The sequence below is a fragment of the Corvus cornix genome, chromosome 4 (assembly GCF_000738735.6).
Source record: "Corvus cornix cornix isolate S_Up_H32 chromosome 4, ASM73873v5, whole genome shotgun sequence".
Taxonomy (NCBI): domain Eukaryota; kingdom Metazoa; phylum Chordata; class Aves; order Passeriformes; family Corvidae; genus Corvus; species Corvus cornix.
The window spans coordinates 48,757,160-48,784,384 of record NC_046334.1 but is presented as its reverse complement, the minus strand read 5'-3'; the positions used below and the strand labels follow the sequence as shown (position 1 = coordinate 48,784,384).

Below are 27,225 nucleotides of genomic sequence, written 5' to 3'. Positions count from 1 at the left end.
TATGCTGTCTCAATTCTCATTTTGGCAGGCTATTCAGCTGGCAGAAGTGCAATCAAGTATGAGGTTTCAGCATTGTTTGAAGATGATATGAAATTAGAATAAATGTTGTTATTGATTGTTCTTGCTACATGGTATTAAATGATATCTATGCAAAGAAGCCATTGAAATGTTGTTCCAAAAGAAAAGCAGACAGATGATTTAATAATCTCAGCTTCTTCATTTGTAGTCTTACTCCTTGAGCAGAACACATTTAACTCTATGACATGATATAGATGATATGATATAGCCCCATTGTAAGAACATTATTATATGAAAAGTATGATTATATGAACATGAGTTTCTGTTTTATTTAAAAAAATACACATCTCTGGGCGAAATCCTGAATCAGACTAGAATGTAAAGCTGCTTACACTGACCTTGCTAAAACATTAGTTCAACTGCAGATGTGATATATACAGAATAACTAACTCGGTGGCTATTTTGACCAACAGGTTTAGGACCTGGTATAAACCATACAACCTGCTATATTCTGATTTCCAGACATTATACCTACATGGTTAAAAACTGAAAGAAAACAGAAGCTTACGCCTTAGTGTTTTTCCAGCAATGAAGTTTATAATTCTGCTTCATGAAGTTAACTTGTATTTTGCTCACATGGAGCTGGTGGACGAGTCACCTGTCCCCTTTCATACATCAAGGCTAGCTGTGACAGTATAGGCTATTCTAGGTCAGAGCTGGTTTAGGTATGCTGTCTAGGAGTTGTATCTGCATAAAAATCTCAAGCTCTCTGCCTTTTTTGAAAATCTATTGCTTAAAAAAGAAATTAACCTCTTTAAGTGTGCAATGTAGATGGATCTTTAATTTAAAAAATGGATATTGAGTATATAAGTAATAATTAACTACTCAAGGTTTGAAGATGAAGGTACCAAATATCTAGGTATTATTAAGTAATGAGATAGCTGAGAGCATAGTTCCAATTAGGTTAAGTAATATAGCAGGGAAGCAAGGTCCTTCATCACTCAGTGCTAATGCAGAACAAAGTAGTGCTGTAACTACAAGATACTCCTTTGCATCACTTCCATAAATTGAGTGATAGGGCTCTCTGAGAGGTGAGGACTGAATCAGCACTTTGGTGCACCAATCCCACTGTAACTTTGATCTTTGCCTCGTTCAAAGGTCTGTGCAGAATTCATTACCAGTTGCTGAGTGCTTTGTGACCCCAGGTGAGATAATGCTTCGTGTCCACCTGACAAATGGTTGTCCTTTTCTTTAACTGTGTAGTGCAAATGACAACTCCAACCTTTACAGAATAGCCTGTTTTTATCTCCACCCACGAGTAACATTTTCAGCTAGACTTCAAGTTGTATAAGGTGTCAGGGAAGAAAAAGTACATAGTTTGTCAGATGTTTGGCATTGAAAATTAAGGGAGGGTGGTGGTTTCTCTGATTTGCTCAACATTCCTTGAGAGTTTCAAGATTTTAGTGAATCTCATTTCAGCTTCCATTTGTAGAAATGCAGTAAAAGATAAAATAACTTTTGACAGAAAGCTTATTATCTGCTGAACATAAAAACTCCATGTATCCCAAATCAAAACCAGAATTTTTTTAACCCTGTCCTCTCATTTTATTGCTTAAGAAGGTTAATTGTGAAGAATTGATAGTAATTTTTCAATTTTCTCTGTTGATGATTGCAGTTGAGAATGACACATTTCATTAACATTATTACCGTCTTTAGTTGTTTTTTGAGTGAGGAGTTCTGTTATATATGACAGACTGACTCTAGGCTGTAATTAATCCATGACAGTCTGAAACACTTTTCAATGAAAATGCAATATATTTTTGATTGAGCTAAGTGTAACTGATTAGGGCTTTCCTGAATACCAGTTTTACTTGCTGATTCTCTCTAGCACTAGGAGAATCACCAGTTGCAACACTGGTGCAAATATAATAAGTAATGGACTATTGTGCTGTTTCCTATCTGGTATATTGAAAGTAAGTGTTGGGAAAACAGGTTCACTTACCACACAAAGCATAGCTGACAAAGAAGGAAGAGCCATGAAATATCATAAGCAGGATCTCACCAGTTTCATTCTCCAGTCAGAAATATGATGAATGGCATTTGTAAGAAGCTCAACAGACTAGAATACAGTTTTCATAGACCTCTAATGCCTGTTAATTAACCAAACTAACTGACATTTGGGAACTATAAAGGGGATCACTGCATGAGTTAACTGCACCTGGCAATGTTTAAATGTAAAATGAGTCAGAGATCCCTGTATGTATGTATTATTATTATGTTATTATTAGCATTTATCAGTCTCTCCAGCAGTCTAAAGACACCAAGGGAATATTTTAGAAAGAATGAGTAGGGAACTGGTGAAAGGGAGGAGCAAAGAGAAAGAGGGAAGGGATAGAAATCTGCTTTTTTTTAAACTTCATCTGCCTGCCAGAGAACACTATACAGGGTATTCCAAAGCTGCTGCCAAGTTTAAAAGAAATGGACCAGAGTAGACATTGTAATTTTCATGGCAGCCATTTGCTGCTGATCACACAAGCCTGTTGCTCTGAAGCATGAAATGTTCTACTGAATGAAGCAGAAGTGATTACAGACAGATGGGGTCAGGGTTCACAAACAAGGACTCACTCAGAGCCATGCTGTTAGCTCACTTTTTCACATAGTCTGAGATAGCAAACACTTTCATCTTGATCTGTCTATTCTCATCAAGTCCTGTTCTAGTTCACTCCTGACTAAAGCCATCCTTACTTGCAGAATATTCTCAGAGAGGACATGAGCTGGCCAATGATTGTGCCCAGATAGACAACATAGGTTCAAACATCTAGAACACTGTGGTAAATAAGAAGCAAAATGAAAAGCTGGTCATGAGAAGAGAAAATAGGATTTGAACTCCACAACTGCTGTTTCAAGCAAATGCATTGTGTTTGTTTTTTAACAAGTCAGGGTGTCATCGTGGGAAACGGTACATAAAAAACCAGTAGAATTACCACCAAAGTCTGAGTATGTAGTAGGATTAAACGTTCCCTTCCAAGAGAATGAAACATATTTTAAAAATTCTATTAATATAGAAATCCACAAGTAGCTTAAAATGTGAATTGGTGGTATCAAAAATAATTATGCCAGAAAAATAACTAGTCATTTATCAAGTATTTCATACATGCATCCAAATATAAACAATTCTAGAAGTGTTTAAAGGTCCCTTTTGGTCAAGTGACCAAACACTAAGTGCTAAACAGAACACTTTCAAATGGACCTACATGCCCCCTCCTTTTATTTCCAACCCTTCTCGTTTTGAGTAGAGCCCAGAAAACAGAAAGGCCCAGAAGAAAAAAAAAAAGGAAAAATTGAACAATATTTTTTAAACTTGAGAAAATTTTCAATTTATCAAAGTTCAATTTTCATTTTACTTAGTCTATGTATTCCTGTTGCTAGCGATAAAAGAAATGAAATAAACACTGATCAACTGTTGAATAATAATTATTTTTCATACTCCCACATATAACTGTTATCACCAAGTGGTAACTCGTAACTGTTAAGCAGCAGGAAATTAAATGATGTAATCTAGAACAAATCTTCTTCTAAGAACGGAGACTTATTCTCAGATTTCTGGGGATTGAAATTTGTTTAGAATTGTGTAATTAATACTAACATTATTCTCATGACCCATCTGTGATCCATTGTTTCAGTTCTCTGGTCTTCCACACTATTTACAGGCACAGCTTCAGGTAGGCAGATGCTATGCAGCTCAAGCCATACATTTTTAATTTACCAATAGCAGCATTTCCTTAGGTGACATGCTGTAGTCTTATTTTCCCTCTTTTACATTAATTCGTTTCTGTTTGCAAGGTACATTGAAATAACAGTGACCTTCAAATTTGCCTGTTCTCTAACTATGTGTCATCTGTTAGTAGACACAGAAAATGTGTAGGAATGATAAACTGTGAACAATTTTTACTTTCACATTTAGTTTTACTTCCGCATTTCCCAGCCACTTTAAAGTGCCTGTATCTTACTCATGTCCAAGGCACACTGTGTAAAGTGTTATGCTGCTGTTCTGTGAGCAAAGTCTTCAGTAAACTTTCTCCAGATAAACAGCTGAAAATAGCCAAAGAAATTCAGCTCTCTCCTTGTCCTTTCTCACTGATGTAACGAAGTCATAAACCCTCACTGGGATAATTGAAAAGCTGGGTCCCCTTAGTTTCACATAGATCAGACATTTACTGTAGCAGCAGAAGAAAGGCTTCCACATGCTGGCAGCATTAGAGGAAATGAAATCACTCCTGGAGGCCTGGCAAAATTGTGTATTCATTTTAAAACTTATTTTAAAATTAATGAATTTGATGGGGAAGAGAGATAAAGAACAATCAGGCTTTCTGGAGGGAAAGGGAAGCTTACTCTGCAATCTGGTCAGATCTTTGAAGTAAAGAAAGAAAAAGGGATGAGGGAAACGTGTTTTCAATTACAGCTTGAATTCAGAAATTTTGGCAAAGACAGATTAACGGGAGTATGTAGGAGGTTTTTTAACACTGTACTTCAACCACACTTATTGGTGACCAACAGTAAGATAAATCCTTTTGTCTGTTCTTTTGATTACAGCTTAAAAATACCTATATTTTAACCCCATATTATGGTGAATTTTCTTTGTAACTTTTTTAGCTAAAAGAAAAAACTGTATTGTCATTTCCACCAGAACTACTGTTCTGACCACAAGGGAATTTGAAGTTTTGCAAAATTTCTGCAGTTTTTACCATTTAATTTTCCCGAATTCAGCTCTTCATCTGTACCTTACTGGCACAGTCTATTTCTTAAGAAGCAGTAATAAAATTTAATAAACACTTCTAATCAGCATTTATTTTATGCAGTTGAAGACCCAAGAAGCAAATCAGAGAGCTGATATAACCTATAACACTGTAACACAATTGTGCAGAAGTATGGGTTTCAATTTCCTGATCCAATGATTACATCAAACAAAGAAAAAATGTTTATATTGCCACTCAGATTGTTCAGCTGAAAGCCATTCATCAAACATAGCAGATAATCAAACATCAGGAACATTAGCTTATAAATCTCCTACTAGCACTGCACCTGTGGAAAACAAATATTTCCCTGGTTGGATGCCAGATTACAGCACACTACAATGAGCCTTGCAATACAGAGTAGGCACAGAGGGGAAATATGGCATAACCCAATGCCAAAGGAAATTCATTTTTAGGATAGGTGCCGGTTGGAGTTTGCACCGTGTGGAACCACAGAACCATAGGATGGTTTGGTTTGGAAGTGGCCTTAAAGATGATTCAGTTCCAACCCCCTGCCATGGGGAGGGATGCCACTTGCTAGATGAGGTTGCCCAGAGTCCCATCTAGCCAGGCCTTGAACACTTCCATGGATGGGGAATTCACAACTTCTCTGGGCAATGATGTATTCTGCATAGGTTAAGGTAGGTATTAAGAATGTTCATATTAAATATACTATAAAACAGCTATGAAAAGCAAAAAGCTACTTATTAGAAACAGCAGCATTTCCCCACTGAAAAACTTAGCTTGTTTTGCTGGAAAGAAATGTTTTATGGTCTAGTGTTGTTTCCTGTCCCAAAGGAGCCATTTTGCAAATACTGTGTTTACAAGTAAAGTGATGCCAGCACCTTTCCTCTTGTACAGGAAATCTTGTTGCTCTTAAATGAATTGATGAGGGAAGAAGAGGGTAATATATGAACAGGCTGTTTGATGAACAGCATCAGAGCAATCATTAACTTTCTTTACTCTCTCCTTTCGCAATCAGTTTGTTTCAGAGATGACAAAATACGGTTACTGAACTAACAGATGAAAAGACAAGGCCGGAATGTGCCATGGCCCTGCCACTGAAGGCTGAGAAGCATTCAAGCTCTCAGTGAAGATGAAGATCAATGTCAGAAAAAGCAAGTGTACTTCCCATGTGGTCTGAGACCATTTTGGTCACCTGACAAGAAAACACTGTATTTGGTAAAATGCATACACTAGCTCCCATGGAACTTTATCCAGGTGAATAGTCACTAATGTATGCTCAAAGAATTGTGCTCCAAGAGATGGCAAATAAATTTATGAATATACCTCCAGTCAACCTTCTCAATGACAAATAAATTCCCTTTGCCTAGTGTATCCTAGGAAATACTGCTGTTTCATTCACTTTATTTAGTGAATGCCTTGTGAATGACAGAGCATTCTCTCCGTCACATTTACTTTTACAAGGCTGAATCTTGGTTATCAGCTAGAACTGGTTAAAGACCTTGAAATGTATCTGTATTGTTAGTCAGATGAATAGATATAAAATAATAATCCTAGAGTAATTCTTTCCATGGTTTACAATGATTGATATGCTCAAAGGAATCAAAGCAATGGGACAACACCCAATTCCTAATTTGAAGGAATCCAGGAAGTATGTGGCTACAGAGACACATTTTGTAGGAGAGATCATAATGAGTCTGAAAGGTTGTATATGAGGTTTCAATTGTCTATTTCGGTGTGAGATCCCACAGCACACTTTGAAAATGAAGGGGAAAGTTATCATATGCCTTGCTGAACCGTGGCTTAGATATTTTCTCACTGCTGCCTCAATGTTGCACTGGGAGATTCGTGCTGTAAATGGAAAAGAACTGAATCTGTCTTTCCTAAGAAAATTATTGCATATTATTTTTGTATGGTGATTGTGATGGCTGATGAAAATTTTCTGAAATAATTTTTCTCTGGCTAATGCAGTTAAGAAAATTGTACTACACTGAATTTTGTGTTGGATTTTTCTGATGTGAAAGAAGTCATAAAAATGTTGTGATAGGACTAGGGAGAATAACTTCCAACAGAATGAGAGTAGGTTGAGATTAGATACTAGAAAGAAATTCTTTACTTTGTGGGTGGTGAGGCACTGGAACAGGTTGCCCAGAAAAGTTGTGGAAGCCCAAGCCCTGGAAGTGTTCAAGGCCAGGCTAGATGGGGTTTTGAGCAACCTGGTCAAGTGGAATGTGTCCCTGCCCATAACATGAGGGGTGCAACTAGGTAGTCTTCGAGTTCTACTTCCAACCCAAACCATTCTATGATCCTATGATTTTCTTTGATAATGGAAATTTCAAAGTTATTGGCAGTGCAACTTTTTACAGGCAAAAAGATTACCTGTGGGATGATGTGACTGGCTCTAATATTGTATTGATGTTTGCTCCATAATATTGTATTTTACTTGGTGTCTTTATAAGGCTAATGTGAGGGGAAGGGGACACTAGCAAATTGAATCACACAGATCTCTGCAACAATTAAGGGGTTTTGAAATAATAGTAACAGCTCAGCTATTACCTCTCTTAGCCTATTCCCCACACAGGAGTCTCTACGTGAAGCGGCTTCATATAAATGTCACAGGACAGTCTAGGTACATCTTGTCTGGCTTCTGCTGAATGCAGGAACAGCTCAAAGAACTGCACAATGTGAAAGGAGGTTGTTGGACACTCCTTATTTTGGCTTCTTGTGCCTCACTTAAACTGCTGAGAACAAAACTATTGTCAGTAGCTCCTGCCTCTTCCCCTTCAATCTTTGTGAGGAGTGTCCTTGCAGAACAAAGAAATGCTTGTCCTTTCTTACAAACCAGAGTAACATTTCCAGGACTCTTCTCAGAGACTCTCTCATTTTTCTATTTGAGAAGAATTTCTTGGAGATGTAAAATTGATAAATATGAGGAGAGAGGGAAATAAGGATTGAGCAAGCAAAAGAGAAACAAGAATTACATTACAGTGTTTCTTCCCAGGAGAAGTGCAGACTAGGTTAGGTTTAATCACAGGATCATCTTTTGCTTCTGATTTTCAAATGTTTCATTTTATCCCATCATACACTGAATGGCATAAATACACTAATAAGAAAATACTGATAGAACTTTCAGCACTTGATAAATAAAATCCAATTAGATGTGGACAGATATAGATCTTCTTTCAACTAATTTAAACATATTTCTCATTTATTTTAAATAAATTTTTCCCCAGCTGACTTCACAGCATTGCTGTGCCCTGTTGAACAGGAGCTGCTTTTACCCCAGAGTCAGTGCTAGACCTGTATCACACAGTTTAACTCTAGAGGATACAGGGTCTCACAGAGACCATGAGCCCTGGGCAGATAACCTGTTCTCTTATCGGAGCTCAGGTCACCTGTGAGCAGGCTGTAACCTGGTTGTATGAGTGTGTGCTGGATGAGCAGCAGCAAGGACGCTGGGAGGTGAGCTCAGCTGTAGTCTTTGTGCCTTCTGAACCTGACCATAGCTGAAGCATTACAAAGAGCAGGGAGAGGCCAGGTCATGCCCTGCACTCCTTTGCTGTGGTATTATAAGTAGTCTTCTGCTTCGAAATCAAAGCCCTTTGATATCCCTGATATATGAACAGCACTCTGTGCAGAAGATATGTGGAGGAGTCTGAAGTGGCAGAAAAAGAGATGTGATGTTATATGGTATTATTTGAGGAACAGAAATGGTGACAACACACATATACATGGTGTCAGAGGATGGAAAGACTTCCTTTTGGTTTTTCATTTTTTAGTATACTGCCAAGTGATTTTAGGATAAAAGGAACAGTATAAATATCACAAGTAATATTGTTATTACTTTTGTTATTTCCTCTGACATCCCCAACATTGACACACAGTGAAAAGTACAAATGAATTACAGATATAAATATGCTATACCAATATCTGAGGTATAATTGCATTCTGTATCTATTTTACTCTACAGTTGAACAATTTTGAGGATGTCAACCTTCAGGAGGTAAAAGTGCACTATTTTACAAACAGCAGTATATGTTGTGTGTGTAGATAAGAGAGACAAGAATTGCCCAGGAGCTAGAAGATCAAAGAATTTAGGCTGTTGCTGGATCATAGGCCTTCTCTGTAACTGTGCCCAGCTCCTCAGAGTTATCCAACCCTATGAAATGCAAACAGGGACAAAAGGCATGTCTCATGTCCTGTGTTATGACAGGTAGAGGAGCCTGGGCTCCTACACAGCTTTTGGAAACTGATGTATTCTTAGAGCTGCTGTTTGTGGGTGAGGTGGGTTACAATGCACAGCCCGAAAAAAGCCACACAAGTATTTGTGCTGTTTTAAAGCCTGAGGAAAACAGGGACCTGACCACTTTTTTAGAGAAAGCAAAGCTAGCGTCTCTTTGGGAGTGTCCCAGACTCTCTAGCTACCTTGTTTAGGAGTGCAGCTCTTGGTAGCCTCACATGTAAATTGGTATTGGTGGACCTTCCCAGCTTGCTGATAGTTATGAGGATGGCAACTGATGATATCATTTCAGTGCCCTAAGGGGTCACAGATTACAAGTCCTACATTTTATACCCCCTTTAATTGCCAAAACTGCATAAGAAAAAGTATAGTGTTATTTCAAGACAAGGCCAGTACATGCTTTGACTTGAGTGTATGAGTGCTGTGTTGCAGAAATCAGTCTTCATTCTATTGAGCTTTTCTAACATGCACAGTTTCCTGAATTTAATAAAGTTCTGAATTTTACTGAATATTGATGTAGTGCTGGGTCCTTGAAGGCAATGCAAACAGTACTGCAGTCTTAATGTAGTAAAGCACTTAAGACAGAGTGTAAATTCAAAATTATGTGTGCACTGTGCTTTTCTGTGTGAGAGCCCATAAAGGGCTGGACTTCAAACAGTGACATGTAAGGGATGTGATTTCATACCAAGAGTACACGCCACGACTGGGGACTGCTTGCAACAGCTTCAGTAGGTGTAAACAGATCTTACTTGTCAAAGAAAAAACATTTTACTTTGGTACATTAAGTCTGTGTGTTGGAAGAGATCTTATGACCAGCAAATCAATTCTCCTGGGAAGATAGCATTAAAACTTTAATTTGAACCAGACAACCAATAGACAGAATGGACTGGTCCACAACACCATTAGCATTGTTCTGTGTGGTTATGATAGCAAATATTGTAGTTTTTGCTAGAACACAGGTCTTCAATCTTCAGCCATCTCATCCAAAGAATGTTGCATATTTTCTCATAAACAGTGACTTGATGAAAAGTATGTTTTTCATTAAATGCTATACATTTTTGAAAACGTGTATCTTCTCATGAAGTAGCACATAGAAAAACAAGGAAACATTTTGGTCATAGCTTTTGAGTTTCAAATTATCTTTCAGAAAGTATTCACTATTTTTGTATGTATTTTGGAAGTCTTTTAAAATGCAAAAGCTAGTAAAAGCTTTTAAATCTTGCAGAAATGAAATGCTTAATTTTTTTTTTTTCTGCAGAACTTCTTCAACAAGAAAGTCATAGCTATTTTCTTATCTTCATTTTCTGAGTGTAAAATAAAAACAGAAAGTCCAAACCAGACTGTGATCAGAAAGTTAGATCACAATTCTTCTTGCCACTCAGTTATTGATACAAATTCAAGCTATAAATGATGTAATGACAATTATGAAGTGAGCAGTTTAATTCAATTTTAGATATGCAAGCATACATACAAAATATATATATGCATAACTCATTTTCATTTGCTCAACATTTTTGTTAGATCATGAGAGTTGCATTTACTCACTGAAGCATCTCTGGCACAGGGTTTGTAATGTGCTCTAGATTCCTGCCTCAGCCTACTTAGTGAAGCAGATACTTCTGCCAGTCTGATAGTATCTAATTACAGAGCCATGGGGTGCATAATTCAGCAGAATGCTCTGAGATGCTGAAAGATGATATTCTGAGACAGAGAAGGGTATATCAGCCCTTGATTTAGGTCACACAAGCAATTCAGTACTGCATGAATAACATGTTGAATGTTATACCTGAGCATAGTAAAAACCTTTAGAAATCTCTTATGTGATAAAGCTTTTCAGCTTTTGCCAAACTGCTATACCAGCTTATTTTTTTTTTCACTTATAACTTTCTTCTTCAAAAGAATCGAGTGTAAATTTGTGGATGATGCTTCCATCAAAATTAATGATACATGAATATGCATGTAAATAGCTATTCTTTTCAACTAATGGGGTTAAAACACATGCTTATACTTTCTACTTAGAGATAGGATTAAAAAACATCCCATGACTACTTTGGTAGTGTTGCTGTCATGGTTTTCATTTGCAACCAAATAAAAATGAGGTTAGCATCATGAGTATAGTATTCCTGTCACTGATGGACTTGTCTGTTTACTTGTTTGCGGACATGGTCATATACAAAGGTTTTCAAAAAGCAAATTTCACCACTGTTTTAGGAGAAATCCCTTTATGCCCCAAGGTATAGCAGTAGTCCTTACAGTACAAGCAGAGAAGCGTTGGCTTGGACCATTGTTAGCTATTAACTGTGCTGCAAAAATGTCCATGTTAAGGGTTTTGGTGAAAAGATAAAAAGCCACTCAAAGCCAGCAAGGCAGACAAAAATGTCATAAAACATATTAAAGAAAATCTATAGAGTGTGTTTAGAGAGTGATTAATGGCAAATACAATGAAGAATTAATTTAGCATTGTTTTTCAATAGTTAATTTTATAAATTCTCCTCACAAACAGGAGAGAAATATCTGCTCAGACTGGTGGGACTGGTCAGGGCCAAGGTAACTATGAAACCAATAGAAAAACATGGACACTTCTGCTGCTGCTTTAGTTGCAGCTGGACCCAGAAGTCAGGGATAAGAGATGGTGGGGAAAGACTGAACTCAGAGATATTCATGAGAGATTTATGGTGTTTATCTGGCTTTCAGAAGCACCATGGAAACACCTGACTGTTGTACTCTTTTTTCAGAGCTACTGAGACGTCTGTTATTATTGACGAGGCAACTGTTATACAGAAAATGTAAATGCTCAAAGACATGTTTTAGGAGTGTGATTCTCAAATATTTCATATTTCTGAAGCTCCGGTAATACACAACTTTTTTTTTAAAGACATTCCAAAATTTTTAAGGAACTTGGAAATTCACATATTCGGTAATATATTTGTTGTACAGTTACACTGACTACTGGGATTTCGTTTAAAAAAGGTTCAGGATGTCTTATTTTGGTGACCTTCTCCCTGTTTTATCATGTACTTTGTTTTGTTTTACTGCCTGTCTCTTTGTTATTTTTTCATGCTTTTATTTCTACATTTGGTCTCTACTACTCTTCCTCTGTCAGTATTCTGACATTTTAGGTTTTAGGTTATCATCTGGTTTTCGTTAGTTCTGTATTTTCAGTCCTTTTTCAGTCCCCAGCATCCCTTCATTTTGTTGCTTATCTGCTTGCTCTATTAAGCCTTCTCTTTTCCAGCAGCAATTTCTTCCTATCTTTTGTGGTCCCTCTTGATAATGAGCTCACAAATTTCGCCTCATGGGTGAAAATCCCTCATGTTGCTTGCAGAAGATTTGCCCAGTTAAGGATTACATTGAGTTGCAACCACGTCAGATGGACAGCAGTGGGATGGCAGAGGGTTCGATTTCCCCCAGTTGTACACCAGGACCAGGATGGACAGGGCTTTGAACAACCTGGTCTAGTGGGAGGCGTCCATGCTCATGCCAGGGTGTTGGAACTAGATGGTCCTTAAGGTCTCTTACATCCCAAACCATTCTATGATTCTATGACTCTGTGATTTGCAAAAGCCCTGATTGACCTGATGAAGAAGTCTAGGAAAAGACTGAGTCAGGCACAAAGGAAGTAACATGGTTTTTTCCTGTTCAATCATGAACAGGATTGAAGCAATTACTTTTTCTCTCTAGACAGAAAAAAAGGGGCAGCTGTTTCTTAGTCACTGGAAGTGGCAGCTCTGCTGTGAAATGATGCAGGTCATGCTAATGCTGTTTCTGGCTGCTTGATGCTCCCAAGAAAAATGCAAGCTCTTCAGGCTGAGGCAGTAAAGCAGAATGTGCCCTTTGACTATTGGGGAGATGGTAACACTAAAGATGGTTAAACTAAGAGCTGTAAATGATGTAGAGGATTGTTACTAAAGCAAATTTATTTTCCCCTGAAAACTTAAATCCCTTCCTTGGCAGTCTTTCTATTCAGACTCTTTCTCTGAACCACAATCTTGGCCCATGTGCACAGAGTTTCCTGAATCTGACACAATAGTTGCCGCCTTCAGCCAAACGGTGATCTGTAAGTGTTGCCTACAATCAAGAGAGAAAAACCCCTTGCAACAGTGTTAGAATAGTAAAGTAAAAAGCAGACCTTTATTTGGAAGCTTCCAGGTGTCCCAGTGGTGATGGGCACACCCAGCACCAGATTTCTACAATTTTTATAAGGTTAATTAATTAGGATATCAAATGGGTACATCCAATAGGAGATTCAGTTGCCCCAGTAACCCAGCCCTGGGTCAACCCCTTGGAGCTGGTCCAAGGGCTTCTTTGTCCCCCTTCTTGCTATGATTTCTCAGATTCTGGTTGGAAAACAAAACGTTTTTCTTGTAGGTCCTCTTCCTGACAATAAGACTAAACAGTATTTGAGGAATGTATTACAAGGTTAGCTTGTTGTTCTAAAATCTAGGGGGAAAGGGTAGGAAAATACTGGAGCTACAGCCATTCATTTGCAATCTATCAAGCTACAAAGATATGAAAAATACATAAAAAGCTTAGGCATCATAAGCTTCTTGCTTCAATGAGAATTCCACCTACAAGAAGTGCAAATAAGTGGTTAATGTAAGTTGCTCCAAATCTTTTGGTACATTCATCTGTCTAACTTCCACAGCTTTATTAAAGTTTTGTCATGCCCATTAACCAGAGAATTCTCTTTAATTTCACCCGGAGTTTTATGTGTATTTATGAGTTACATGGGGTGATTCTAATTTCAAGTTTACAAAGCAAAATTGTAAAAGTTTATTTTCTAAAGTGTCTTTCTTTTCATTTGTTTACATTGCTTGTTATTAATTATGCTTTTGCCACAGTTAAAACCTAAAAAGGAAAAACACAGTGTTTACTGGTTTACTTCAAGAGTGTATCCTGGTAATTAAATATTACAGTTTGCAGCCTCTATATTGTTTAGAAAAATAAGAATTAACATAGAATCTTATTATAAACCCCCAGTTTTTAGTTACCAATGTGGTTTTCAGACAGGTGACTGACAAGAAGGATTTTCGTGCCATGATAAAAGTCCTTGCAAGGACAAATTGTGTACATTTGTAGCACAGAAAACAAGGTTTTTATCAAAATTTCCCTGAAGAATTATTTAGTCCATGTCCTTGATACTTCTTTGCAGGGCAAAAAATGGTATTTCTTTACTGCAACATTAGGAAAAAATAAAGGAATAAACATAAAAGTGACTCTTTGTACACACCTTCCACTTGATATCTTTCCAGATCACTTTACAACTTGCCATTTTTCCATCTCTTCAGCTGCTTATTTGTATGCTGTAGGGACACCACAGTTCTGATGCTTCACTAGATAATGACTGTCTGTACCCATGCTGCCAGCCTCTGGTGTCTGGGAACAAACAGCATTAGAGATTAGAGCTATGGAGGAACAAGAGCTTTCATCCTGTTGAATAGTTTTGCTCTTCAAAACGTATTGTCACTCCAAAGAGGAAGAAATGATGAATGTGTGAAATTTTCTATTTAAGCAATATTTTAGAAACTTCTTTTGGTTACTTACGAAAACAACGAACTCCTCTTCCTTCAAGCAACCCATGTGTGGTTACTAAAATATTTTGCAGTATTTATGTAGAGTACTTGTCTTTTACATAGAGAATGAGCTAATTCTCTCACTTGGAATGTGTGAACAATATGCTGGAGAAGAGTCAATGCTGCAGTAGCAGTATAACAGATTTTCAACCTAGAAAACGGGCTGGAGAAAAGCAGCCCGTTTTCATAACACTTGTTCCTAAAATTGAATTTCTGACATCCATTCAAAGAGAAAAAATATTGACCTATCACAACATGGTTCCTTTCCAGAATGGGAGAGGAAAGTCATGGTTACATATGTTGGCAATTGCACTTCCAGTGCTCTGTAAGTGATCTGTGAAATGCAAATATTTTTCCTAAGAACTCTTTACCATACGAAGAACCTGGTAAACACCTCTCTAAGCAGAATATACTTTTTGCAAGGATCTTTTTTTTTTTGTATTTAGATAGTAAGATAAATCATGACTGGTTATATCGCAAAATCTGCAATGGCATCTGCCCCATTTAACAACTATGTTTTTGTAGCTATTGCATGACATGGGTAGAAAATTATCTATTCACCTGTCAAAGTTCATTTTCTGTACAGTGTTACAGTATAGTAGAGGTATTCTTGCTTTTTGTTTTCTAACTTGTGTTTTGACACCTGGAATACTGATGAAATAATTCAATATAATTTGCTTAATATAATGGACAATTTGGAAAGCTTGGAATTGCATTACCACCTTCTTAAAAAGCTGGCATTTCAGTTATATATTTGAACATAATGTCTTTGTTTAGACTAATGATTCTCAGGCTTCTTGAAAATTTATCACTCTCTTGGGCAAAATAATCCTTGTAGTATTTACACTATCTAATTATTTTCATCCTAGAAAGGAAAGAAGCAGCATAAACTTTTACATGAGGAGAAGTGGGGTAAAATGTCAAATCTGATCTGTAGAGCGAAACTTTTTCCATCTAGCTGCAGTAGGTTTTTGATTGGACACTGAATACACACAAAATATACCTTTTTATTGTTGTTTGGATGTTAGAGTAATTTGTTGTGGAACTACGTTAAAAATTAGGGATACATCTGTATCTTCTGCAGTCATAATCTAGTTCAGCATGGAGACCCAAAGTATTCTGAGTTAATGTTTGCTCATAGATGTGCTAAGGCGTAGCTCAGGCTCTTGTCTTGAAGGAGATTGTCAACAACACCTAAGGCAGAAAGTTTAGTCTTATTATGGGGACTACCAGACTCTCTGTGTGCAAACACAAGTGACTGTATTGACAGAATCAGACATCAGCAGAACAGTGTCAAATTATTCACATTTGGAATTCCACCAGGATCTAAAATATATCTGTTTGTTGAAAATATAGAAGTTGACTCACCATCTCTAAGGCTTTCCAAAAAAAGTCAAGTTGCACCTTACTTAAACCACTTAAATTGCCTTAAGTTGGTGTTTTCAAGAACTTCATTCCTCCTGTTCCATCTTCACATTTGAAAAAAAGATGAATGTTGAACTGTGTTTTTAAGATACTGTTTGGTTTTGTTTTTCTTAAATAATATTTTAAATAAAATTACTCAATACTTGGAAGCTACTGACACTTCTCAATGTAATGAGAACTATTTTTTTTTCAGGTCTCAACAGTCCCAGAGTTTGGCCGCATAGTGATTTATACTACCAGTCTTCGTGTGGTGAGAACCACTTTTGAAAGATGTGAACTGGTTAGAAAGATATTTCAAAATCACAGAGTTAAATTTGAAGAAAAAAACATTGCTCTGAACAGTGATTATGGAAAAGAACTAGATGAAAGATGCAGAAGTGTCTGCGTAGTTCCCTCACTCCCTGTTGTGTTTATTGATGGCCATTATCTCGGGGTAAGTAAAGCATGAACTTATATGTTTTATCTTAGAGTTGGGAAGAGCGGATGAAAGTCTTGATGAACGAGAAGCAGGAGTTTTAGAAAATTGTCTGCAGTGCTGCAGAGAGGGCAACAATCAAATACAGAAATCCTTTTGTAGTATGCACTGCACAGATCCTCACTGATAAATTTTATCTAAAGATGCAAAAGACAACCAGGGAGAAACTATCTGGAGGAGTGTAAGAGGCAGTAATACATCTAAGACATCATCTGTTTCTTAAAAAATATCTTATTCTGTAATTGAAACCATGAAAATAGAGATGAATGGATTTTTTCCCTCATGAGAACCTGCATGTATGAGTGACTCAGGAAGAATATATATAGCATAAACCTGTCATTTAGTAATATCTGTGTTGAATACGAGACTAACACCTTGGGGTGTCAGGCTTTAAATATACATTGAATTTTGGATGATGTAGTTTGTATCAGGACCTATAGTCAGCTGAACATATTTTAGATACAAAATTGGCTAATACTTACTTTTAAAAAAGCCTGGCTATAGAAGAGAAAAAAACCCAGCCCAATTCTGCCCTATTATAAGACATAAACTCCAAATGGAAAACTCTAATCCCCATTTTTACACTAGTATTCTAGGTCTAGAAGACTATTGATATTTGAAATCACCTTTTCATTGAATCTGTACTTTTGAAATGTATTCCTCATAGACAGAAAAAAAAAATCAAAAGAAAATGATTCTGGAAAGTGGCATAAAGAAAACAGGCTGAAAGCTCAGAGCAGGTATTTGTTTGGAGTTGTAAAAAGCTAGCAATTAGCACCGACTGCGAGACTGTGTGAAGGAAAACTATATTTAAACACAGTGAGGTTATTGTGTTTGCATCACTTAAGGCTTTCATTTTCACAAAACATTTAAGCAACAAAATGCAGTGTAACCAACAATCAGGGAAAATAAATATTGGGCCTGTATGAACACTTCCTTCTCCTTTTCCCCATGCCTTCCTAGCTTTCCATGTGTTCTGAATGATTTAGACTTCCCTGAGCACTAAAACAAGATCGTTTGCTGTCATAGGCCTTGCCCGTCCACTATAGCAGCTGTAAAACCACCTGTGTGCAGAGTATTAACAGGCAGTGATTTTTACTTCATAGTAGAATATGCTTCTATAAAAACTCTGATTTGGAGAGTTCTCCAGCCAGCTAGGAGTAGAGTGCTGCATTCAACAGCAGCTTAAAATTCAACAGGGTTCAGACTAAGATTTTCTTATCTAATTATCATGTTGAAAGTGTAAGTGGTGAGTTATGATTGACTCCAAGAAAATCTCAGTCCACATATGATCAATTTGTCAAAAGAATTCAGATAAGATACTGAAATTGATAAAATATGTTATTTGCTTACCTGTGGGAAATGCCTGGATACAGTCATTTTGGTATGATGGATGGCCCATTAAGTCACTGCCAGTTGGTTTTTTTTCTGTTTGATTGTTTTTAAAGATTGTGAGAAACTTGTTTTCTCTCATTAAAACTCTCTAAGTACTGTATGAGATATTTTGGAGGGGTATAGAAAAGAAGTAAAGTGAATTAGGAAGATAGCTTTCTGTGGAAGAGACAAATATACCTCCTATAGATAATGAAAAATGAAATAATTTGGTGTTCTGATCTACAAACATTTACTGCAGCAAGGCAACTGCACTTACGTTGTTTAGCACAAGAAAACTAAAAGCCGTGGCCTGCTGAAAACCAGGAAAAGCCCCAGATATGGAGTGTGTTTTCTTGCTTCTTTTCCTTTCTCTTTTTTATTTTTTTAAATTGATGAGGCACACTGTAGTTAACTGGAACAAATTTTAGTTTCATGAGAGAATTAAAGCTATTCCATGTAAAAGTGACATTATTTGTGGAAAAGCAGATTTGCAGGCAGGGAACAGTGCATGAGACGCCTCCTCTGCTCACAGAGAGCTCATGGCAGCATGTGCCTCACCCCTGCTCCCACATGAGGTTCGTGCCCTGCACTGCTCTCCACTAACTATCACCATGGGAGGCACTGCTGCTTGCTGCAGCACCACTCTGGGGTGCTTTAGCTGAGACGGACCATGATGAGAAAGCCAAGTTTGGTGTGAGCGGGGCTAAATGGGGCAGCGCACTGTGGCTGCAAACAGAGCACCTGTGGCTAGCAGGGAGGTGGGAATAGAGAGCCCCAGGATGAGCCTGTCACCTGCCCTGGCAAGGGACCTGTGTGCACTCATTGTTTGGTAAATGTGGCAAGCCCCATTATTTTATGGAAGTTTTTTCTCTGTCTTAATATGGCTTCACAAGAATTTGAAACTCATTCATTTAGGGAAATAAGGAGCGGGGCACTAGGCACGTTGAGAAGGTCTGGCAATGAAGTATTCACCCCCCGTCTCTGTCAATTCACCTTCAGAAAACAGTGCATCATGATCCCAAAGGCAGAATATTGGCTGGAACCTGTGCTAGGCTTGTGTTTCATTAAAATGCAATTGAGAACTAATTACAGAATTTGGTCTCGTTGGTAACAGTGGATATTTCTATAGTGTCTTTTATAATAATTAACTTCTGATATGCAAATGAAACACAAAATCCCAAAGCCTAGTGTGACAGTAAATAAATCATGCGATATTTTCCTCTTTTTTCTCTCTCTTTTTTTTTGAATTTTGAATATTTATTTCCTGAAAAATCCCTCCCTGAAGGAAATTGCATGTAGCAATACAAACGAGAATCTATATTGAGCTTTTAATGAGTCATAAGTAGAAAAAACCCCAACCCTGAACTAAAATATGAACAGTTTTGAAAGGTGAAAGATCATTCTTAATGAGATAAAAGTAACAAAAGCACCAAACCCCAGCATATGTGCACCTGATAGAGTATATGGTACCCAAGCTGTTCAGAAGCATGGACGAAGTTGTTTGAGCACTGCAGGCTGTGGGGATAAATATTCACACGGCTGTGGAATTTATCATTGCCTGCACAGGGACAATGTAACAAATCCATGACTTGGGCAGAAGCAATAGAAAAATCGTATTTAGCCCCTGTCAAGCAAAGTCCTGCATGCTGCAGTACAGGAGGGCTTTTAATCTTCTCATTTTTTTCAGGATTGAATCATTGTATTTCTTGACACATGCTGTCTAAATATCAGTCTGTCAGGAAATTGCTGTTTTTTTCTGCTGCATGCTCTTAACAGGCTGATCTAATCCCTTCTTTTCACCTGAGGTTGTCTCCATCTGAAATGGAATTATGCCATCTGCTGGGATACCAATGCAGAATAAAAAATTACTTCCAGAAAACAGAGAGCCACACAGGAAAAAATAATGGAACATTCATTTACTCTTATAAAGACATTTAGAATTGTTAAAGTTTGATGTTCTGCAAAGACCCACTCTCCTGAAAAAGGGATGCAAATAAAACAGGCAAATGAAGTAATTCTTTGTAAAAATGTTAACTCACAGAATAATTTTTTAAAAATACATGTATTTGTTTTTTTTACTTGAAATACATGATTGAATTCCAGCATTCACTTGCCATACAAAACTACTAGATTTGTTTCAGATATGTGAATTTAAGACTGTTTTTTCTGAGGAAAATATCTCCTGTTTAGTTTTCCCAGCTATAATGAATCCAAAACAGCATGAGGTTTATAGTATTGACACATTGGTTACAATCATTTCCAAAGAATGATGAGGCTGTTTTTGTAGCTGACTTTTGGAAAATACATGTGTAAAATATTTTTTTTGTGAAACAGGAAATAACAGTTTCCTTTTAGCTGATTTCCAGTGGCCATGTGTATTTTAGCTCTCTACAACCTCTGTGTTTTGTTAAATACCTTCTTCTGGTATTCACTTGATGGGAGAATGTGAATGGCTCTGTGACAGTAAAAGTATTATGTAATTATTGCATTCAGTCACCTAGCATTTTCCCCCTTGTTTCCTTCATTTTTCAGTTTTAACATGTCAGGAAATGCAGGATTCAATTGCTTTTTACACATCACCCTTTCCTGTTCTTTGAATATCAAATCCAGAATTCTGGTGCTGGTACTATACCGCAGTGTCACTTTTCTCAGTTTGTGGGCAGATTTCCAGGCAGTTGTTTGTACCCTCTCTGTATCTGCTGCCAAGGGGCCCCTGGCTGCGAGAGGTGTGGTGTTGCACACTGAAGGGAGTGTGAGCTGTGGGCAAAGACAGGGGAGCACACAGCCCAACTCCTTGCCACGCCATGGTGAAGAGCATGGCAGGGCCAATGATGGTGAAGGGTGTGAGTGCATTTTTGCTGCCTTAACAAGAGGCCTTTCTTATGTGCTTAGCAAAACAGGAAATAGGGCAGGCAATTTATCTGCAGTGCAAGCGTGTCCACAAGAGGGATGTTGCAGTGCCTTGCTAATTTTTCTCAGGGTATAAGGAATGATGTGGAAGAGAGGCTGCTTCCCAAAATCAGCAGGTATTCTAGTAAAGCCAAGTGCAGAGCCATATACCTGTGTTTATTCCTTGATGAAGAATTACATCATGGAAATGGTAATGGTTTATATCCAAGATAGGTAGCAGCAGACAGGTTCATTGACAGGACAGAATGGGGGAAGTAGAAAAAGTAGTGGACCTTGTCCTAGTTCTACAGTTAAAGGGAATTATATATGGGATTTTAATAGCTGAAATATGATGTTAATTTCTGAATGTTCTCAAGGGATAATTGGGAAAATAATGTTATTAATTAAAATTGTGTGGAAAAATTGTCTAATGATTTAGCCAAGTGTGTGGCATTTCCTTGCCAAAAGAAGGGCAAATATCTGACTGCAACCCCTGGGCTCCTCTGACATGGCAAAGACTCAGCAAAGTGAGTAGATAAAGGATTCACAGGCTTCTGCTTTGAAATCTAACTGGGTAACAAAACTGAAAACTCCCTTCTCCCTGCTGATTCTCCAAAGATTATGCCCACTGTCCCTCATGCTCTTTATGTTGCTCTCTGGAGGGACAGGTTATTTAATGCTTTACATACCTTTGTGAGTAATTGTGGACTGAGCACCACCTAGGAAAAGAAAGGCATCACTTTCTGGTCATAAAGCAGCTATTGGACTTACTTAACAGCTGCTTTAATTATTCTATTAATTATAGACTCTGTGTGTTAGGACTCAAAGATCCAAAGGGAAGGTTAACCTCTGCAGATTGTATTGATATTTCACTTGGGCAGCCACTAATCAGAGAAGACAGACTGGAACACTTAAAAACATTGACAGCCATTCTGATGCTTGGGTTTTAATTAAAAAACCATAGCTTTCTACCTTGAAAAGAACACAGCTGACTGACTGACTGTCATCAGAAATATAAATAATTAAAAATATAAATCTATAATGGGAAACCTGTCAAACTTTTAACTACTGTGCTGTAAAAGTCAGTTAGCATTATCACACAACATCACTGTAACATGGGGCAGAACTCACAGGAATGTTTTTGCCTGTGGCAACAGAGAAGAGATCCTTTCCTGAAGGGGGCAAATTGAGGCTTGTCTAGCTTAAGGAATTTGGAGTGCTGCAATCCCATCATCAATAAAGTTGCAAATCCTTAATGTCTCTGCTTTGGATGACCAGCACAAGCTTTGTCTTAAGCTGCTGCAGTGTATTTAGGCCCCAAGCCAATACTCCATGTGCTGCCTTGGCCAGCCCTCACTGTTGTACCAATGACTCCCATTGGCTGCTCTGTGTGAAAGCAGGGAAAGATGAGAGACAAGCGTGAAAGGGCCCAACAGACTGCTAAAAGCTGCTCTGCTGGGAACACAGCCTAATGCATGTGTGGGAGCTGGTGTGCTCTTTGCCCATGATCTATAATGGATTTCAATAGAAGAATCAGCACAATAAGGTTAGATGATCAGTCCCCTGTCATATTCTGTGATTAACTACAACTAATTACCTTGTGTGATACTTCTTTTTTTAAATAACTCTTTGAAAGTATAACACTGTAAGAGTAGTGTCCACTGAAAAAGTGGCTTTCCACATCCACTAAAATATTTACATTTTCCTTTTTAACTAAAATTAAAATCATAAAATAAGAGTCAAATGTGCTTCTCTTTTGTATGAAGCCAGAGCAAAAAGACTTTCTACAGGGAAAATAACCTTAGTAGGGTGTCATACAAAGACCTTTGAAAGGTTTGGTTGCCTTTAATTGCCATTTGGGCTACACACTTGCAGCCTCTGTAGTCCCCAGCACGGTGCTGTGAATGGTTTGACATTTAGAGGAATATTCGAGACACACATATGTTCTCTGTGCTCACCAGCAGCTTTTCCTGCCCCTCCCAGAAACTGGGAGAGGTGCTGGTGGGGAGCTGGGGCTGATTACAGGCAGCTCAAACTAATGGCACATCTGAGACCTGTGCCAGCATCCCACTGCACCTCAGCCCTGTGCCAGTGCCCCACCACATCTTCTAGGTAATGCTGGAAGCAAACTCAAAGACAAAATTTAGAAATCTGGATATGCAGGGGCCAGCAAACTGGGGCAGCACAACGGCATGAACTCACCACATGGCGAAGATGTGGCCAATTGCCCCTGGCAGCAAGTAAGACCTGTGTATCTGTGCCTCAGTTTCCTCACCTTTTGTGGGTTTCTGATTAAAAGTGTCTGCAAGTGTTTCACAATATTTAGTATTCAATGAATTTGGCTACATAAGTGAAGTATAGACATTCAAATAGGGCCCTCTAATTAGAAGAGGAGAAAACAAAAAGTTCCATATCCTCCCTGACACTTTAATTTTGCCTGCAAATCTCTTTGCATTTACTTTCAGGAGGAAAAAAGTCCCCAACACTTCATTAGAGCCTTGGTTCAGGACACAGAAACCCTAAGAGGCCTGATGTAGTCAGACTACGTTATTATTACTTATTGTTGTGTCTGACTTTAATGTTGTTATTATATTTTCAATACTCTTTTTCTCCTTGTGTTATACATTAGGCACATTATGTCTTAATTCAGTGCTCAGCTGCCAGAATATTTGAAATACAATCTCCTCTTCTCATTTTGCTACATTCTCTTGTGTATTGCACATTTATATAATTGTAATTTTTTTACATAATAACTAGAAATATTTCTTATTGTGTCAGGAAACATACCCTGTAAAATAAAGGGAACACAATCAGAATTTCCAAGGTGTGTCACCTTTTAGAGAAAAGGCAATGTGATGTGTCACCTGGTGACAAACTTCAGGCATTAATATCAGACCTGTGATTAGATTCTCCTCTCCTTCTAGCTTTACTAAGTTTGACCTAATTGCGATATAATTAATGTGAGTCAAACTTGTCCTCAACCTGTTTAAAATTTCAAGACCAAATCTTCTAATCATCTCTGGTTTTCTCATGGTAAAATGGCTGACATTTTTCATCTTCTTTTTCCCTGATAGGGTGCTGAGAAAATTTTACTAATGAATGAATCTGGGGAACTGCAGGATCTCTTAACCAAAATTGAGGTAATTGTATTTCTGCAAATAAATATAGGGAATATACATTTACTACTTGTAATAGAGTATATTTTCTTCTTTACCATTTTCTTTTCTTCTGCTATAAACTGATGATCCCAAATGCTTTTTTTGTTTTACTCTTTTTTACACTCTGTTTTGGGGAGGGAGCCCTATATTGTTATTACCTAGACTAATTTATGTCGTAATCTTCCGAGAAAAAGTACATATATAAGACAAAAAATGTCATACAACAGGAAACTGATAACTGCTCACTGAATACAACCAATGCTTGACTGCCTTTTGATGTTTTTTTGGAGTGTTTGGTAGGTTTGTTTTATAATTTCTATTTTTCTTTTGTTTTTTTTTCTCTCAAAAATGGGTTTGCTACAATTGCAAGGGGCAGTCAGGTTTCTTCATTACTGGAGATGCAGAAAGTGGTTGCATAAACTGCCATCTGCTCAAGGAGGAAATGGCCATTGTTCAAGAAACTGAGCTAAGCAATTTTGCTTTGTTTTCTCAACTTTTGTTAGTTCCCTTAACTACATCCAGGGGTATCTATATATTTACAAGCTTAACAAGCAAAAATGAATGTAAAGAATATAAATATTATTCTCTTAAAATTTTTAGATTATTTAAAATAATGTTCAATGAAGTAAACGATCATCAAAAATTATGAAGGATGGGAGCACACCTGAGATAAAAAGAATGTTAATTTTACATTAAATATTTGTATAGGTTGTTCCTGGGTGAGCTAATAGTAATAGGATCTGTTTGCCTTGTGAAGAAGAACAGCAAGTATATGAGCTACAGAACAAAAAGAAAAAAATGCCTGTTTTGCATGTTCACCTGAGTTTTCAATAGATTAATACTGTTATTAATGGGTTTGCAGAAATTTTTCATTTTTCTTGATGGTGCTCCAGGTACTACATTTTCTGTGGGTATTTTAGTATACTCTGGTAATAATTAGTCTCTAATTTTAAGTGGTACATAATTCCTCAGATTAACACTAGCAGGAATTGTATGGATTTTTGTTCTTTTTTGTGAATAAACCTGTAAAGTCTTTACTCAACAGTGCAATGCTAAAACATGTGTTAAGTTCCCGAAATGGCACACCTTTCCTTTCTCTGGTTTGAACTTCAAGGCAACCATTAAATAAATTAGCCACATTTTCAGCAAGTGAAACTTAAAAGTGTCTTTGAAATATATTCTGTTCTCCACTGTCTTTAATCCAATAAAAAATAGAGTAAATTTATAGTTTTACTTGGGAATCGGGACAATTGAGAGGCCTCAAGCCTTGCTTGAAGCAATTTTCTCTGGATATAAATGTTGAACACCGATGATCTTTCTTCTTTACACTTAAAGCTTCAGCATTCTACACCCATAAATTTTAATACACCATTTATTTCCTTGAGTACTGTTTGTCAGAAGCTATGAATTGCTTTTTGATATCATCAGCTTTATCTGTAATAGGTATAATATGTTCAGCATGAGCATGCAAATGCTGAAAGTCATAGTATCTTAACATACAGCATAGAAAACACAACATCATCATAAAGTGCCTGGAGTTTGGATTCAATCATCACAATATCTCCTAGATTTAATCTAAACCTAAACAACATCCAAGTAATGCATACAAGCTATCCTTTAGCTTGCTATTTTGGCAAGTATAAATGCAGGCTACTGAGGTGTAAAGTGACCAATGAACCTGCAGTGAGCCTCTCTGACATTGCATGTGGATCTGACCAAAGTAAAGACAGACTTACTGGTCTTCCGTGGGGGTTTTCCATGGGATGGCATGGTGGATCTTGCCCAAAATGGGAACCAGAATGTGTATTTTTAGCTGTCCTGGAGCCCTCATTGTCCTAGACCTCATGGTGGTTGATGAGGTAACATTTTTGTCTTTCTTACATTCTTTGAGCAGAGAGTCCAGCTTCCTCAAGAGTGCCCCTCCTGCGGGGGCTTTGGTTTCCTGCCGTGCTCAGCGTGCCATGGGAGCAAGATGTCTGTGTTCCGCAACTGCTTTACGGACTCGTTCAAAGCCCTCAAGTGTACTGCTTGCAATGAGAATGGGCTACAGCGCTGCAGGAGCTGTGCAGGCTAAAAAGGGCATCTCCACTTGTTCAAACTAGTTTTATGGTACTGCACCAGTTTGTAATATGACTTTTTTTAAATTAATCCATTTATCCAAAACAGTCAATAAAAATCCATTTGTTGTATACTTCTGGTTTGAGCATTTGAGCTTTTTAATCTTTGATTGTCGACCATATAATGAACTCTAAAATACATCTTTCTAGTTTCCTTATAGAGAGATTTGTAGTCTGGAAAACTTATCACATTATGTGAGCGCTTCCTTTTTCTGTATGGGATCATCAGCAATCATATGTGTCTTTGAACAACGCACTCAAGTTACAGCAAAATGAAGCTTAAACTTCAGGTTATTGAGTAGGGCTGCTTTCAAAATCAGTGAGAATAAAGATTTTGTGATATGGAGTAGCCCAAGACTCTTCCACACAGCACTTCCCTGAAAAGTCACCTGGGCTGAATTCTGTCCTGAATTCTATGTGGCAACAGAAGAACAGAAATATTTCTTGCAAGTCCCATGAATCAGCTTTCTCTTTAGTACTGCTTTCTGTTTGTTACAAAATTAATGTTGTTAGACAAAGTTCATAGACATTTAACATAGTAGATGTTCATAACCATGACAGTATCTCAGAGCTTTATGATTCTATATATGACAATAGATCTTATAATGATTCAGTGAGAATGCCTGACAGCTTTGTAAATTGCATATAAAGAAATTGAGGATGAGATTTCAGCTTTTTCAGCTTAGCAACTGTTGTGGTTTTATGACTAGCCTGGCATGAGTGTTTCAGGACATCTGTTCTCCAGGGAGGCCCAGGTCTATGCCCAGAAAACTCCAGTATTGTATATACCTTTGCCATTTTTGGTGGATTTCCCCAACACAAGCACAAGAGAATTAGCCAGTGATTAGTCTCAATGAACTGTGGGCTCTCCATACTGAATATATTCAAGTGCATTACCAATCATGCACTTCCAAAGAATATTTTTTAACAGGATAACTTTAGTGAGCCATCACCAACTGCTCATTTTGACATTGCACGTTTGTATCATGTTCCTGCTGTCAGTCTGTACTGGCACAAGAAGTAGAAAGGTAGTAGAAAGCACCTTGCTGAGACTGGTGTTGGCTAGAAAACACTTCCCTGGTAGCCATTTCACCCTGACTAAACTGTGTTAGCAAGTGTTAAGCCACCTTGCTTTATGCTTCTTGCCTTATTCTTTGTAAAGCTATGCTGGCTGGAGTTTAGGGAAGTGCGATTGGCTT

The 27,225-nt window shown here is 37.6% G+C and overlaps 1 protein-coding gene across 1 annotated transcript in view; it reads left to right on the top strand.

Moving 5' to 3' along the window:
• The window catches only part of GRXCR1 (glutaredoxin and cysteine rich domain containing 1), a 37,345-nt gene extending 11,362 nt beyond the window's left edge, over positions 1–25,983 (top strand). The window contains exons 2-4 of the mRNA XM_019287000.1: positions 16,207–16,446; positions 23,826–23,891; positions 25,804–25,983. Of these exons, the coding sequence (XP_019142545.1) occupies positions 16,207–16,446; positions 23,826–23,891; positions 25,804–25,983 (486 nt within the window). The remainder of the gene's footprint in view (positions 1–16,206; positions 16,447–23,825; positions 23,892–25,803) is intronic.
• The last annotated feature ends 1,242 nt before the right edge of the window (positions 25,984–27,225 follow it).